The sequence below is a fragment of the Microcaecilia unicolor genome, chromosome 4, assembly GCF_901765095.1.
Source record: "Microcaecilia unicolor chromosome 4, aMicUni1.1, whole genome shotgun sequence".
Taxonomy (NCBI): domain Eukaryota; kingdom Metazoa; phylum Chordata; class Amphibia; order Gymnophiona; family Siphonopidae; genus Microcaecilia; species Microcaecilia unicolor.
The window spans coordinates 374,984,641-375,000,530 of NC_044034.1; the positions used below are offsets into that span (position 1 = coordinate 374,984,641).

Genomic DNA, 15,890 nt, shown 5'->3' on the forward strand with positions numbered 1-15,890 from the left:
ATCTGTGGGGGCCCATTCCTCTGTGGCCCCACCTAGATATGCCCCTGTTACAAAGGCGCACTAGCATTCATAGAGGGGCATAATCAAACGGGGGCGCCCATCTCTAAAGACGGCCCCATAAAGGGGCGTCTCTGACTGCATTATCGAAACAAGATGGGCGCCCATCTTTCATTTTGAAAATACGGTCAGGGACGGGCAAATCTCAACATTTGGGTCGACTTTAGAGATGGCCAACCTTGGTTTTCGCCAATAATGGAAACTAAGGATGTCCATCTCAAAAACGGCCAAATCCAAGCCATTTCGTCATGGGAGGAGCCAGCATTCGTAGTGCACTGGTCCCCCTCAAGTGCCAGGACACCAACCGGGCACCCTAGTGGGCACTGCAGTGGACTTCACAAATTGATCCCAGGTGCATAGCTCCTTTACCTGGGGTGCTGAGCCCCCCAAACCTCCCCCCCAGGTTCACCTGCCTGAAGTACACTGCACCCAATACAACTGCTCCAGGGACCTGTATACTGCTGCGATGGACCTGAGTATGGCATTTGAGGCTGGCATAGAGGCTGGCAAAAAAGTATTTTTAACCTGTTTTTATGGTGGGAGGGGGTTAGTGACCACTGGGGGTAATAAGGGGAGGTCATCCCCAATTCCCTCCGGTGGTCATCTGCTCAGTTCGGGCATCTTTTCACGGCTTGGTCATGAAAAAAATGGACCAAGTAAAGTCGGCCAAGTGCTCATCAGGGACGCCCTTCTTTTTTCCGTTATCGGCTGAGGACGTCCATCTCCTAATCACGCCCCAGTCCCGCCTTCGCTACCCTGCCGACACGCCCCCGTGAACTTTGGTCGTCTCCGCGACGGAAAGTCGTCGAGGGTGTCAAAATAATCAGCTTTCAATTATGCCGATTTGGGCGGTCTTGCGAGAAGGGCACCCATCTCCCGATTTGTGTCGAAAGATGGGCGCCCTTCTCCTTCGAAAAAAAGCTGTTCTAAAAACGCTAGTGCACCTTTGTAAAAGACCCCCTTAATTCAGTAAATGGCGCTCAAATGTGGGCACTGACAAGAAAATGTATGAACGGCGCTTCGAGTTAAACGCCATATCTACAATAGCGTTTAGTGCTGGGATAGGGCGCGAGGATTTACACCAACTGAACCCACAGATCTCTCCTTTTCTGTAATGCTGTGCACATCTAAAGTGGACGCCCCTGACCCATTCAGGCACCTCCCGTGGTTACGCCCCCTTTTCAAATGCACGCTTAAAAATTTGCACACGCTGCTTTATAGAATAGCAACTAGGAAAATGTGTGTGTAAATGCAAATTGTTGACAATTAGCACAGATAATTAATTAACACCCAATTATTGATGCTAACTGGCTCCAAAAATTCAATTAATTTTAAACACTATTTATACAATTCCCCCGTATATGTAAACTGAGTCTTCATCTGCCCCCCCCACCCCCAACATTGATTTCCCCCATCCTATCTCTCTCCCACTCAACAAAGAAAATTAGCAGCAGCCCACTCCTCAATCTCCCACCCCACAAGAAATAAATATTTACCTAAACAAAATAGGACTTGACCCCTACTCCCAGCCCAAACTCTCCAGACTGTTCTGAAAGCTTGAGAGAAGAGGGTCTGACGTCTTCCGATTCGGCTGGATCTTAAGTCCACTAACTTGCCCTTCTCTTATTTGCTGCACTGTGGGGTGAATTGAACCAAAGCAAAATAAAACAGGGCCTGATTTGTTCACTCTAATGCACTGTATAAAGGAACAGTCTTGGTGGGAGGGGGGCTTGGGATGAGTTCACAGCCTGTTGCTAATTTTCCTCTGTGGGTGGGTTTGACTGGCATCTGTTTGGGAGGAAGGGGAGAAACAGAGGCCTTTGCCCAAAACATATTTTATGTGTAGTGGGAACAGGATAGTACAGGGGACATGACTGAATTGATGGCTGAAGGAGGGTAGTGAAAATGATGGGGGCAATTTCATTTTATAATTCTGAGGTGTGGGGGTAACGGGAGAAGGTTGGTTGTCCAGAGTTTGGGCTACTTTTTCAATGCTGAAATTTGTTCAGCCAAATTATATGGCAAACCCTGAAATCTGTAGCAGCCCCCTAATTCCCTCTTCCCACCTTAACCCAGCCCCCTCCCCTCCCCGTCCCCCAACCTGCCCAGAATTTGACTGCATATCTATGTTGGTAAATGTAACATTTAGCTGATCAGCTCTCAGAGGTTTCAGTCTCATATGTGGCTAAACTTTCTTAGGGTCCCTTTTAACAAAAGGCGGTAAAAGGGACCCTGAGGTTTGCCCCACACCGAAGCCTGTCGACAGTAAAAGGCTTTTTTTTTTCTTTTGAGGAAGGAAATGGTCATCCAGTAAGTTAAACAGTGGCCACACAACCGTTTCCAGGGGGTCCCTTACTGCTTTCCATTCAGGAGGTGGTGGGGGCTTTGGCGGTAGCCTGGCAGTGCTGTTTACTGTTAGACACACCCCTGGAGCTAGAAAATTAAAAAAATATTTTCTAGCACTGGAATTGGAATGCAGCATGAGTCGGAACCGCGGGGGAGCCCAGTGCTAGGGCTGAATCACCATGCGTCAAGCCGGATCTACTTCTATCTCTCTTTAGTAAAAGGGTCTTTTAGTTAGCTGGCTGGATCCCCTTGAATACTGAAGTCTTGGAGATTAGTGACTCCAGTTGAAAAAATAAAAAACCAGCAACATTTCATCTGGGTGGAGTGGGAGGGAGTCGGTGAAAGCTGGGCTTTGGTACCTTCCCTTCAGTTCTCCACAGGATATTCCTGGAGTGAATTGTTACTGTACGTGGAGGGGGGTCATGTGAACACCGAAGCGTTTCTTGCTTCCACTGTAATTTTGTTTTAAGTGGGTATTGTTTAATTGCTGGTTTAATGACTTATTAATTTGAGTCTGCACGGGACTGTTCATGACAGAACCATTGTTTCAGCTTACACTGAAATTTTAAGAATTTATAGAGATGTCACCATATGAAAGGAAAAAGTCTTCCATATGTGACTTGGATATTGTACTTTTGAATACAAAAATAAATCACAGAGGATTTAATCTGTAATCCGCATACACAGCAGTACCTTCCGTTGCTTGGCAACCCCTGGGATGCAAGGATAGGAATGCGTCGATCTGTGCGACACTGCAGTACCAGATACTTTATTCAAGCAGCAAGCCAACATGCATCTCTTAAATAATTCATCTGAAAATTAAAAATATCCTTACACTTCCCCTTTTCAATCTGATTTTTATTTCATTCCCAAAGAGATAATGAGTTGCAACATTTCTCAAAGCTTTCCTGCCTACAGGTGTTATTATGCTGGCTCGTATCAGGCTCTTATATATCCATCCTAATGATATGCATAAAGCATGAATACAGCATGGACAGCTGAAGAATGGATCATCATTACACAGAAACAGAGAAAAATGCAGACAGATAAAGACCATATGGCCTATCCATGCCATCTACTCTCCCTATCACTACCTTAGAGATAGACTGAGGGGTAAATCAGGGTTACAAAAAATGGCGCCTGTAACATAGGATGATAGGGTTAATCCCCCTGGGGCAGAGGCACTATGAAAAAGAAACATTCTTTTGGAACTGAATGATTTTTTTTTTTACTACTTTGACTTTGTGAGGTATTGGATAGTATAATGAAGAGCACTCCCTCGTGGATGATGTAGTTCAGCCTCCGTGCAGCAGGGGACAGTAGTCTGCTGAGGCAGATGTTGAGTCCGAGGGGTGGGGTTCAGATCAGGATGGAGTTAAAAGTCCTGAAGCTCAATAGGTCAAGGAGGCCAGGTACAGAGGCCCTAGGAGGAGAGAAGCTGCCCTGTAGTATAAGTGTTCCTCTGTTGATGTGCAGTGAAAGTGACCTGGCTGCGGTAAGCCAGTTTTGCTATTTGACTGAGACTTGCAAGTTGTGCTTTGAGGGCTGGCTGGAGCCAGACCTGAGACTTAGAGAAGAACCAAGAAATTATAGGCTGTGTTTGTGACATAGCAAACCAAATGAAAAAAATAGATCAAAAAAGACAAAAAAAATAGAACAGGAGGGTAACAGAAGAAGTGGTTTATTACAAGTTACTCGATGTGGCCACGTTTCACCCTCAGGCAGTGTCAGGGGTAGAAAAAACTACAAAATAAAAATACATAATGAATAAAACATAAACATCACATTGTATATTTTATAATAAAACATATCTAAAACCACAATCAAATCATATAAGATAAAAACAGATCAAATCTAAAAACATCCTATATAATAAAATGCACCTCCACCATTCTGAAGCTGACTGCATGGCTGAGGCATTCCTGCTCTCTGTATCCATCTCCTGAATTGACATCACGTACTTCCGGGTTCGTCACAAGCAGAAGTGACCAACCACACGAGGTTTCTCGGCTTCAGAATGTTGGAGGTGCATTCTATTAAATAGGATTGGTCAGTTCCTTGAAGCACAGCCAGAGCTCAGCGTCCTGCACAGTAATGCTCAGACACTAGAGAGAGAGAGGGGTGGCCTGACACCAGAGGGGGGGGGTATCTCTGTCACACACACACTCTCTCACAGTCAATGTCTTTCTCTCTCTCACTCTCGCACACTCTCTCTGACAGTCAATGTCTTTCTCACTCTCACACACTCTGTGATACACTCACACACTGTATCACATTCACTCTCTGTGTCACACAGTCACTCACACACTCTCTTGGTCTCATACACTCAGTCTCACAGAGAGTCTGTGTCTCACACACACTCTGTCTCTCGCACACACTGTATCTGTGTGAAGCAAACTCTCTCTCTCTCACACTGTGTCTCACATACGCACTTGCACACACTCTCATTCTCACATACACACTCTCTCTCTCACAGACACACTTGCACCCAGACTCACTCTCTCTCACACACACACACACTCGCACATTCACTCTCTCTCACACATACAGTGACTCTCACATACACTCTCTCAAACATACACACCCCGAGGAAAACCTTGCTAGCGCCCGTTTCATTTGTGTCAGAAACGGGCCTTTTTTACTAGTAATACAATAAATGTAATATCAAATCAATATCAGTTGCATGCATATTTAATCTGAATGTTTTTAACTGATATTGATTTGATATTACATTTATTGTATTATGTTTTTAGATTTGATCTGTTTTTATCTTATATGATTTGATTGTGGTTTTAGATATGTTTTATTATAAAATATACAATGTGATGTTTATGTTTTATTCATTATGTATTTTTATTTTGTAGTTTTTTGTACCCCTAACGCAGCCTGAGGGCGAAACGTGGCCACACCAGGTAACTTGTAATAAACCACTTCTTCTGTTACCCTCCTGTTCTATTTTTTTGTCTTTTTTGATCTATTTTTTTTCTTTTGGTTTGCTATTTCCGTGGCAAATCTTTGTCTTTTTTTGTTTCTGTGTGTTTGAGACATAAGCAGCCCCACCAGCCACAGACTATCTTTGAGCCTGTCAGCCAGAGGCCTGCCTGAGACTGTGTTAATTGAATGGGTTCTAGGGGTGATCCAGGAAATTATAGACCGGTAAGCCTGACGTTGGTGCCGGGCAAAATAGTGGAAACTATTATAAAGAATAAAATTGCAGAACACGTAGACAAACATGGTTTAATAGGACAGAGTCAGCCTGGGTTCAGCCGAGGAAAGTCTTGCCTCACCAATTTGCTTCATTTCTTTGAAGAGTAGCCATACTGGGTCAGACCAATGGTCCATCTAGCCCAGTATCCTGTTTTCCAAACAATGGCCAAGCCAGGTCATCTTTGGTTGATGATAGCGTTTGCTTGTTGGGTTACTGTTGTTATGAATGAATTCAAAAAAGGTTTGGACGGCTTCCTAAAGAGAAAGTCCATAGAGCATTATTAAGTTGGACTTGGGGAAAATCCACTATTTCTGGGATAAGCAGTGTAAAATGTTTTGTACTTTTTTGGGATCTTGCCAGGTACTTGTGACCTGGATTGGCCACTGTTGGAAACAGGATGCTGGGCTCGATGGACCTTTGGTCTGTCCCAGTATGGCAATACTTATGTACTTGAATGTGTGGTTGTTCTCTGTCCTATCTAAATATGGCATTCCTTTCATACTATTTTTGTTTTTATTGTAAACTGCTCCTCTTTGTTGGTATTTTTAGGTATAACAAGTTTTAATAAACATAAACACTAAAAACCTCCATCTCTTAACTGCAACTTCCTAGTGAGACACAGCTTTCCAGCCACATTCATAGACAAAACTGTATTGTCTTTCCACTCACACAATATAAACCAAATAGCTATGGCCATAAATAATCAAATAGCTCAGTCTGCTCCTTAATAAATGAGACAAAGTGACTGATCGCAACACAGCAACCTTATAACTGAACTCTGTGCGAATTCCTAACACATTTAGAATTCTATGCAATACCTGTACCCAAAATTATTTTACATTTGTACAGGCAAACAGCATATGAGAGAAAGCTCCCCTGCCTTTGTTAGAACCACCAGCCCCCAATTTTGCAATTTTGGAAGGGGTCCATAAAGCTGTATGAGCCAAAAAATACAGAGACTGATTGACCGCAGCCAATAGTGATGGTCTGGACGCTTTAGTCCAAAAGGTTTCCCCAATGTGGCTCAGGAAGACTCTCTCCCAAATCAAACTCCCAAACTCACTGAAGTGCAACACAGGTATAACGCCCCCCCCCCCCCCCCCCCCCACACACACACACAAACTTCATCTTTTTGTTTATAATAAATGCCTTTTTGGGAGAATCTGCCAGAGCCAGACAAAAATAAGTCAATTCAGGAGCTCTACCAGGTGGTTGAACCAGTTGCCTGTGTGCTCTGCAAGCGATGCTTTAGCTGTATCCATTGATAATGATATCAGAGAATTGGTAACTCAATTTTTCCAGCTTTGGGTGTTTCTTTTTGAGATTCCCTTCCATTGATTATAGGAACTGAACTGAATTATTTAGCTTTAGAGAGAGAGGTTAAAACTTTCTTTGAGCAACCTTAATATTCGGTTTAGTCTTTGATGGTTTTAGATTATGTAATGGTGTGATATGTGTAGGGGATGGGTAGAGACTAGTAGGGGTGCTGAAGAGGAAATTGGATGTTCAGTGGGAGGTCTGTGGTAGTGATCTGTGTGTCAGAGGAATTAGGTGATGTCAGGGAGATCTGAAGGGTGGGGGGGGGGGGGGAAGGATCATACAGAGAGAGGTGAGGGAAGGTGTGCAGCCATGTCAGTACTCCTGGATATTTATTTATTTATATGTTCAGGTCCACCAACCTTGGACTGAGAGCAGCAATTCTGCTGGATTGCCAGTAGCGCAGCCACCTCTTGAGTTGGCGGTAAGTTCATCTTATTATTGGCAATCGTGATCATTTCCCTAAAGAGGCTTTTGCTAGTGTTTGATTACTACTACTATTTAGCATTTCTATAGCGCTACAAGGCTTACGTAGCGCTGCACAAACATAGAAGAAAGACAGTCCCTGCTCAAAGAGCTTACAATCTAATAGACAAAAAATAAAGTAAGCAAATCAAATCAATTAATGTGTACAGGAAGGAGGAGAGGAGGGTAGGTGAAGGCGAGTGGTTACGAGTCAAAAGCAATGTTAAAGAGGTGGGCTTTCAGTCTAGATTTAAAGGTGGCCAAGGATGGGGCAAGACGTAGGGGCTCAGGAAGTTTATTCCAGGCGTAGGGTGCAGCGAGACAGAAGGCGCAAAGTCTGCAGTTGGCAGTAGTGGAGAAGGGAACAGATAAGAAGGATTTATCCATGGAGCGGAGTGCACGGGAAGGGGTGTAGGGAAGGACGAGTGTGGAGAGATACTGGGGAGCAGCAGAGTGAGTACATTTATAGGTTAGTAGAAGAAGTTTGAACAGGATGCGAAAACGGATAGGGAGCCAGTGAAGCAACTTGAGGAGAGGGGTAGTATGAGTAAAGCGACCCTGGCGGAAGACGAGACGGGCAGCAGAGTTTTGAACCAACTGGAGGGGGGAGAGGTGACTAAGAGGCAGATGCAGCAACCAAACGTAAAAAAATCTAAATCGTTAAAGTCCCTAACGATTTTAAAATAACGAAAAATGCACCAAAAAAAAAAGTCACACATGCTGGAATCGGTATTGAAACGTACAATGTATCAAAGAATCACAATACACATCGTTAATCGGCCCCCAAATCATGCGCAGAGCAGCCAAGCGTTATGTTAGCTGCTCTGCGCATGCCACAAACAGTCAAATCACAAGCACATGGCAAATTGAATTGACACATAAAAAATAAAACTAAAAAAGGATCGGGAGGGGGCAAGGGCGCTCATCAGGAGCGTCCTGTACGGACGGCCTTGCCCCCCCCCCCCCGCCGCTGCTCCCCACTTTCCGCCGCTCCCCCACCCCGAAAAAGCAAAATTGTAGCAGCCCCTGCCCCCCTCCCTTCCTCACTACTCTCAGCTCCGCCTCCCGACATCCTCCGTCTGTGCCCCGCCCCCTTTGGGGGTCGTCGCCGCCATTCCCCTTCTCCATCGGGCCCCCTCCCTCTTACCGGGCCCGTGCAGCGCCTCTCTCCTCTGTCCGAAGGCGCTGCACGGGCAAGAAGAACGCTGAATCAGCTGATGCCTGCCTTCGCGATAGAGCGTCTTTCTCCTCCTGGGCCCGCCCCTGTCTGACGTCAGTAACACTGACGTCAGACAGGGGCGGGCGCAGCAGGAGAAAGACGCGCCATCGCGAAGGCAGGCATCAGCTGATTCAGCGTTCTTCTTGCCCGTGCAGCGCCTTCGGACAGAGGAGAGAGGCGCTGCACGGGCCCGGTAAGAGGGAGGGGGGCCCGATGGAGAAGGGGAATGGCGGCGACGACCCCCAAAGGGGGCGGGGCACAGACGGAGGATGTCGGGAGGCGGAGCTGAGAGTAGTGAGGAAGGGAGGGGGGCAGGGGCTGCTACAATTTTGCTTTTTCGGGGTGGGGGGAGCGGCGGAAAGTGGGGAGCAGCGGCGGGGGGGGCAAGGCCGTCCGTACAGGACGCTCCTGATGAGCGCCCTTGCCCCCCTCCCGATCCTTTTTTTAGTTTTATTTTTTTATGTGTTTTCTGAGGTCCTTTGGACCAATCACAGCGCTTTTAGCTCTGCTAATGCGCTGGGATTGGCTCAAAGTTTGTTTATTTTTTCACTTAACACTTTTTCCTGGCACAGAGCTGTCCTAACGAGAGGTCCAGACCTCTCGTTAGTTTTCCTGCCTTTTTCCTGCGTAAAGGCAATCGGAAAAGGTTAGTGCATGTCGTTTCAATGGGGTTTTCACACTAATTGCTCATCTCCATTCCGTTTTCGTTAGCTGCTACTGTCGTCGGAAAATAGGCTTAAGTGCATGGAAAGGATCGGAAATTCTTCCCCGAGGGCTCATTTAACGATGAAAAACGTTTAGTGCATCTGCCTCTAAGTGGGAGGCCAGCAAGAAGCAGATTGCAGTAGTCTAAACGAGAGGTGACAAGGGTGTGGATGAGGGTTGATGAGGGTTAATGAGGGCCTTATACAAAGGTAGAGTTATTGATGGAAGTGTGTAAGTGATGTATGTTTTTATTGTTCCCGCTTAGATGTGGACAATAAATAAATCCACTAAACAACTAAACACGTGGGGTGGACATACAACAATATCCAAAGCAAAAAGAAAATTCCACACAGTACAAAATGACTCAATTTACAGGGAAAAAGCCTCAAAGAGCTCCGAGATCAAAAATTGGTCTCACGGAGCTTAAACAGACCCAATGGTCTTCTCTTCATCATAGGCAAAAAATCCCGGTGCCACAGTTCTGAATAAACTTAATCATCTGCGATCACACACTGTGTTAAATACTCATCATGTTATTTTTAAAGGAACGACATGTCATCTGTGCATAGATCACTACTGGAGCATACCACGCTATCCGATTTACACTATTACACTTATCTTTATTGAATAGTGTTCGTTGGATGCTGCTGTTCGCTGTGTGGTCCTCCACTTGCTGCCCTGAGCCGACGATAGCCAGCGTTTCGCTGCTTCTTCAGGGTCTCAGGCTGCAAATGGGACACCCGCCAACCTCTCCACTGAGCAGATTTTGCTGTTTAAGATTCAATCAAAAACAAAACCCCTAAGGGTGAAGATGCTTCCTGCACAACCTGCTTCATCTGAGGGGTTAATCATTTTCACCAAGATATGAGAGGATCCCTCCTGTTCACTGCCCTCAGATAAGCAAAGCAAAGGAGGCTTCTTCTCTCTCTTGTCCAGCTCAGCTGCATGTCAGTGGATGCTGTGACATCAAGATACAGACCACGTGCCTGAGGTTTTTTTTTTGGGGGGGGGGGTCATTTTTGCCTGCCAAAAAGCAGCAGTAGCTGTCAGACTTAATAATAAAAAAGGACATATCCAAATTTTAAACTTTCCAATGAAACAAATACTCCGTGTATGCCAGTAAAATGCTAAGGCCACCCTTCAGGGGTGGGGTGATCACTGAGGAACCCACCCCACAATAGTCAAGACCCTGCAATCAGTCACAGAATCTATAACAAGGCAGAATTGGTCTGTAGAACCTGAGCTCTTTCATTAAAACTTGGGGTCCATGGGTCAATTTTAGCAGACAATGGAAAAAGTGCCGGTACTCAGTACCCCCTCAAAAAAAGCCCTGCAAATACTAAGCATTATAATGTTGCATACTATGCCATATATTGTTATTTGAATACTTTTACTGCTGTGTCTATTGCTTATGTTTGACTTATTCTTGCCGTACACCGCCTTGAGTGAATTCCTTCAAAAAGGTGATAAATCCAATTATATAAATAAGGGGTGTTCAATTAACATGTTAGTAATGCAATTAATGCATTAATATTTTAACCCAAAGGGTGCTTTTTAATGCCAGTTGATTTTTGTAGCTCAGATCTGCCCCCTTCCACCATTTTTACCTCAACCGCAGAACTCGGGCTCCGGATTTTCTCCCCTTCCTCGACGCTGCCTCAAAGTTCTTATCTTCCGCTGCACGGCCAGGCTTTGCAGATTCTTGAGCTTCACTGTGCAGGAAGTTGGGGAAGGTCTTGTGGTTTCAAGTCCCCCAAGACTACTCCACCTTCCTGCCCGGCGTGGCTCAAGTATCTGAAGGGTAAGATAAGCACACTGAGAAAGAGAAAATCCAGAGCCCTTGCTCTGCTGTTGAGGTAAATGCGGGGGAGGAGGGGGGGGGTCTGCATTTTTAAAAAATGCTTGGATGCTGCCAATGCAGTCCTCCGGGGAATTGTAATTGCTTATAGGCCAGGCCAAATAAACATGAACAGGCTATTTCAGAGCTAGCCAAGGGCCCCCTTTTACAAAGCCCACCTAGCAATTCTGGCATAGCAAATGGGACAAAGACCATTCAGTTCCTATGGGCTTCATCGCATTTGCCATGCCAGAATTGTAAAGGTGGCCCTAAGTGTTTTGAGGTTTCAAGGAAGTAAAATAGCCAAATATTGGAGTGGAGTAGACTAGTGGTTAGTGCAGTGGACTTTGATCCTGGGGAACTGGGTTCGATTCCCACTGCAGCTCCTTGTGACTCTGGGCAAGTCACTTAACCCTCCATTGCCCCTGGTACAAAATAAGTACCTGAATATATGTAAACCACTTTGAATGTAGTTGCAAAAACCTCAGAAAGGCAGTATACCAAGTCCCTTTTCCCTTTCCCTAGCTGAGATTCTACATGGAATGTTGCTACTATTGGAGATTCTAGATGGAATGTTGCTACTATTGAGATTCTGTTGCTACTATTTACATGGAATGTTGAAACTATTTGTAGGTTCTTCATGGAATGTTGCTACTATTTGAGATTCTACATGGAATGTTGCTACTATTGGAGATTCTAGATGGAATGTTGCTACTATTGGATATTCTAGATGGAATGTTGCTATTCCACTAGCAACATTCCATGTAGAAGCCTGCCCTTGCAGATCACCAACGCGGCCACGCAGGCGCCTGTTCCTGTGAGTCTGACGTACGTGCAGGACATCAGACTCACAGAAACAGAAGCCTGCACGGCCGCATTGGTGATCTGCAAGGGCAGGCTTCTACATGGAATGTTGCTAGTGGAGGAGTAGCCTAGTGTTTAGTGCAGTAGACTTTGATCCTGGGGAACTGAGTTCAATTCCCACTGCAACTCCTTGTGACTCTGGGCAAGTCACTTAACCCTCCATTGCCCCAGGTACAAAACAAGTACCTGAATATATGTAAACCACTTTGAATGTAGTTGCAAAAACCAAAGTCCCAATTCCCTTTCCCCCAAATACCCTGGTTTTGAACATGGGAAAACTTCATACTAAATGGGTTTTGAGGAATGAGTCTCCCCAGCACTGGTGACCTGCCAGACTAGTGCACAAATGATTACAGGGCAGAGTAAATAAGCATGAACAGGCTATTTCAGAGCTACCTACAAAAGTGGAAGTAACGAGCTTCCTTGGTCAAACAACAACACATCAGAAACCATATTGGGCGAATAACTAGGGAGTAGGGGGTGCTTTAAAGACTCAGGATAGGGATATTCGAAAAGAATTTTATGGATCTTTTTATACTAAAGGGACCTTAAATTTTTTATTGCCCAAAATGCATGCTGTGCTTAACTGCGATAAATTGAGCGCTTTAACATTTTTAATCACGTGGTTGATTACAATAAATAAATAAGCAAAGTAACCAGGTTGCTGACTTGAACACGTTGGAGACCGTGAAATGTATAAAAACTAGAAGGAATTTCTCTGTGGATTCAGTCACTGTTTTAGGGGCCCTTATACTGAAATACACTGAACGGTGGACTTAGCACTGTTTAATGCAAAACCTTGCCAAGCTCTCAGCCTATATCGTATGCGGCAGCAGATTAAGGAGGTTTTTTTTGTACTAAATTTTTAAATTAGTGCATGGGGCTTGCAAAAATAAATAAATAAATAAAGCAAGAGCACTTATCACCTTCTATTTAGGAGATGTGGAGTGCTTGCACATTAATCCATTAGTGCCCAATGGGAACACTGGGCACTAATGGGTGCACTAGCGTTTTTAGCATTTGCACAAAATTAATGCATGGTAACTGTGTAGGTGCCCATAGGAATATTGTGAACACCTACGCATCGTGCATTAAAAATGCTAAGCGCCTGTAGCGTGGCTTTGTAAACAGGGCCCTATGTCATGTTATCAGCGCAGCGTAAGTAGAAGACACAAGGTCAGATCATCGAGACTGTACTGTATACCCACACGCACATCAGATAAAATGAAACGACCCTTGTTCTGAGCAGTGCCCTCGTTGAACCTTCTGTCTTCTTCTTTTTTCCAGCCGACGGATGCACCGACTGGTCTGTGGATTACAAAAAGTATCAAGTTTTGGTGGGAGAACCTGTTCGCATCAAGTGTGCGTTATTTTATGGATTTATAAGAGCAAATTACACTTTAGCACAAAGTGCTGGGCTTAGTTTGATGTGGTACAAAAGCACCGGACCCGGAGATTTCGAGGAGCCGATACCTTTTGATGGAACTAGGATGAGTAAAGAAGAAGATTCCATTTGGTTCCGACCAACGATGGCACAGGATACCGGCCTTTATGCCTGCGTTATAAGGTAACTTATTAAAACATGTTAATTTTGTTGGCTTTTTTTTATGTTTCCAGTCTGGTTTGTAAAAGCAACACTTACAGGTCATTCATTACCGTTAGTGAAAGAGGCTACCTCAACGTACTTCGTATTCCAACACACAAAGCTCTATGCAGATCATAATAAAATTAACACAAAAAATCTTTAGAAAGGAATGCCAGAACATACCCGCCTCCCCCAACCCTTTGTTAATTGTTCAAGTTTTAATGAATTTATTCACAGTTCAATCAACTGAATTACCATCTTTCAAGATCAAAGGTGGATCTAAGTAAGGGCTCATAGTTCAACTGGGAAAAGCCAGCAGCCAGAAATAACCCCAATTACCTAATATGGAACATTACCCACCTAGCTAAGGGCTCAGAGTATTGATATTTCTTTCTTTCTTTTTAAAATGTTTAACCTGCCTATAATCTAGGCAAGTTACAAGCATAAAACACACGTAATATAATCAACATTACATCAAACTCTCCCAGCTCTGTTCAGAATGACCCAGATACTTGAGTCATGAAGAGTCAGCAAGGTACCATCTGTGAAGGGAGACATCTTGTAGGGTTTCCCTCCTGCTAGAATCCCCAGAATTTCCTTATTCATCCTTATCCTCTGGGCAAAGGATTCCATACTGAATGCAAATAATAAAAGAAAGAGAGGGAACCTTGCCTGGTCCCTTACCCCAGATAGAAGCATTCACCATACCACACAGTCATGAGGAGAATGATACAGGGCCCTAACCCAGTCCAAATATTTCCATCCCATACCCATCCATTCCTACACCCTAAACAGGGCCAATTCACCATGTTGGCATCAATAGCAATTTTTATTTTTAGCATTCCAATTTAGATAAATAACCCTTCTAATACTATAATGTGTAAGGTGGCCTATCAAAAAACTGATTGGTCTTCATGAACCAACCCCAGCATAAATCTCTTAATTCTATTCACTAGAATTTATAATTCCCCTCCCCCCTAAGAGGGCGATCTGGAGGTAGGAGCCGCATTCTTTTGGGTCCTTCGCCTCATTATGGATCTGTGTATTTATATTTTGATTTAGGAGGAGGACACTGGGGGAGAATGAAGGTGGAGAAAAATTTTTGTGCCCATCCATATTGGGCTCAGACATCCCCAAAACTGGCAATCTCTCTACACTTCTGCTTGGGAGCCTTTGAGTTTAACACATCCGATAGGGCCCCTCCTAAACATGTGCCTTAAATTTCCCTGCATGTATCCTGTGTATGTATTTACATATTTTATAAAGACTTGCATACATTGCAGCTCTACCCCGTCTCTGCTCAACCCACAAACCCAGAAACACCTACAGCAAGATCGCATGAAAGATCATTCCTTTGGGACAGCTAATTTTAACACAAAGAAAATATTAGTGCTGGGCAGACTTATACGGTTTGTGCCAGAGCCAGTGGTGGGAGGCGGGGCTGGTGGTTGGGAGGCGGGGATAGTGCTGGGCAGACTTATACGGTCTGTGCCAGAACCGGTGGTGGGAGGCGGGGCTGGTGGTTGGGAGGCGGGGATAGTGCTGGGCAGACTTATACGGTCTGTGCCAGAACCGGTGGTGGGAGGCGGGGCTGGTGGTTGGGAGGCGGGGATAGTGCTGGGCAGACTTATATGGTCTGTGCCCTGAAGAGGACAGGTACAAATCAAAGTAGGGTATACACAAAAAGTAGCACATACGAGTTATCTTGTTGGGCAGACTGGAGGTCTTTTTCTGCCGTCATCTACTATGTTACTATGTATATCACTAGTTGGGAAACTTGAAGATTTTTACATTTCTAGGAAGAGGATAAAGAGTTTATGGGGACAGTTCTGTCAGTGGTGCCACACGGTGAAGTCTTATTCTAAAACAGCATTTGCCTCATACATTTCTACGCCCAGATCTGCTGTAACTGCAGAGGCATAAATGCGGCAGCCATTTTCCCTGGGAGCTACTAGAGGCAGCAGTAAGCGGGGTTCATTCCTGCTCCCATCAGCCACTGCACTACCAGACCACTAATGGTATGCCCAGGGGCCTGCTGAGTCTTGGGGAGGTGAGCTGAACATCGGAGGCTAGCTGCTTAAGTAACTTTGACCGCCTTTTACCATAGCGTTTTGTTTTCTTTTAAAGGAAATGGGCGTGCGACAAGTTAACCAGTTGCCACATGGCTATTTCCAAGGGGAGCCTTTACCACCATCTATTTCAGAGGTGGTAAGGGCTCCTGCTCACAGCGCTGCCCGACTACCACCAGGTAACCCCAGGTGCCGGAAGTGGTGTGCAGAGGGGGGTA

General features: G+C 44.9%; 1 protein-coding gene across 1 annotated transcript in view; it reads left to right on the forward strand.

Moving 5' to 3' along the window:
* Positions 1–15,890, forward strand: part of IL1RAPL1 (interleukin 1 receptor accessory protein like 1) — a 455,782-nt gene that overhangs the window by 165,747 nt on the left and 274,145 nt on the right. Inside the window, exon 2 of the mRNA XM_030202535.1 lies at positions 13,306–13,585. Within this exon, the coding sequence (XP_030058395.1) occupies positions 13,306–13,585 (280 nt within the window). The remainder of the gene's footprint in view (positions 1–13,305; positions 13,586–15,890) is intronic.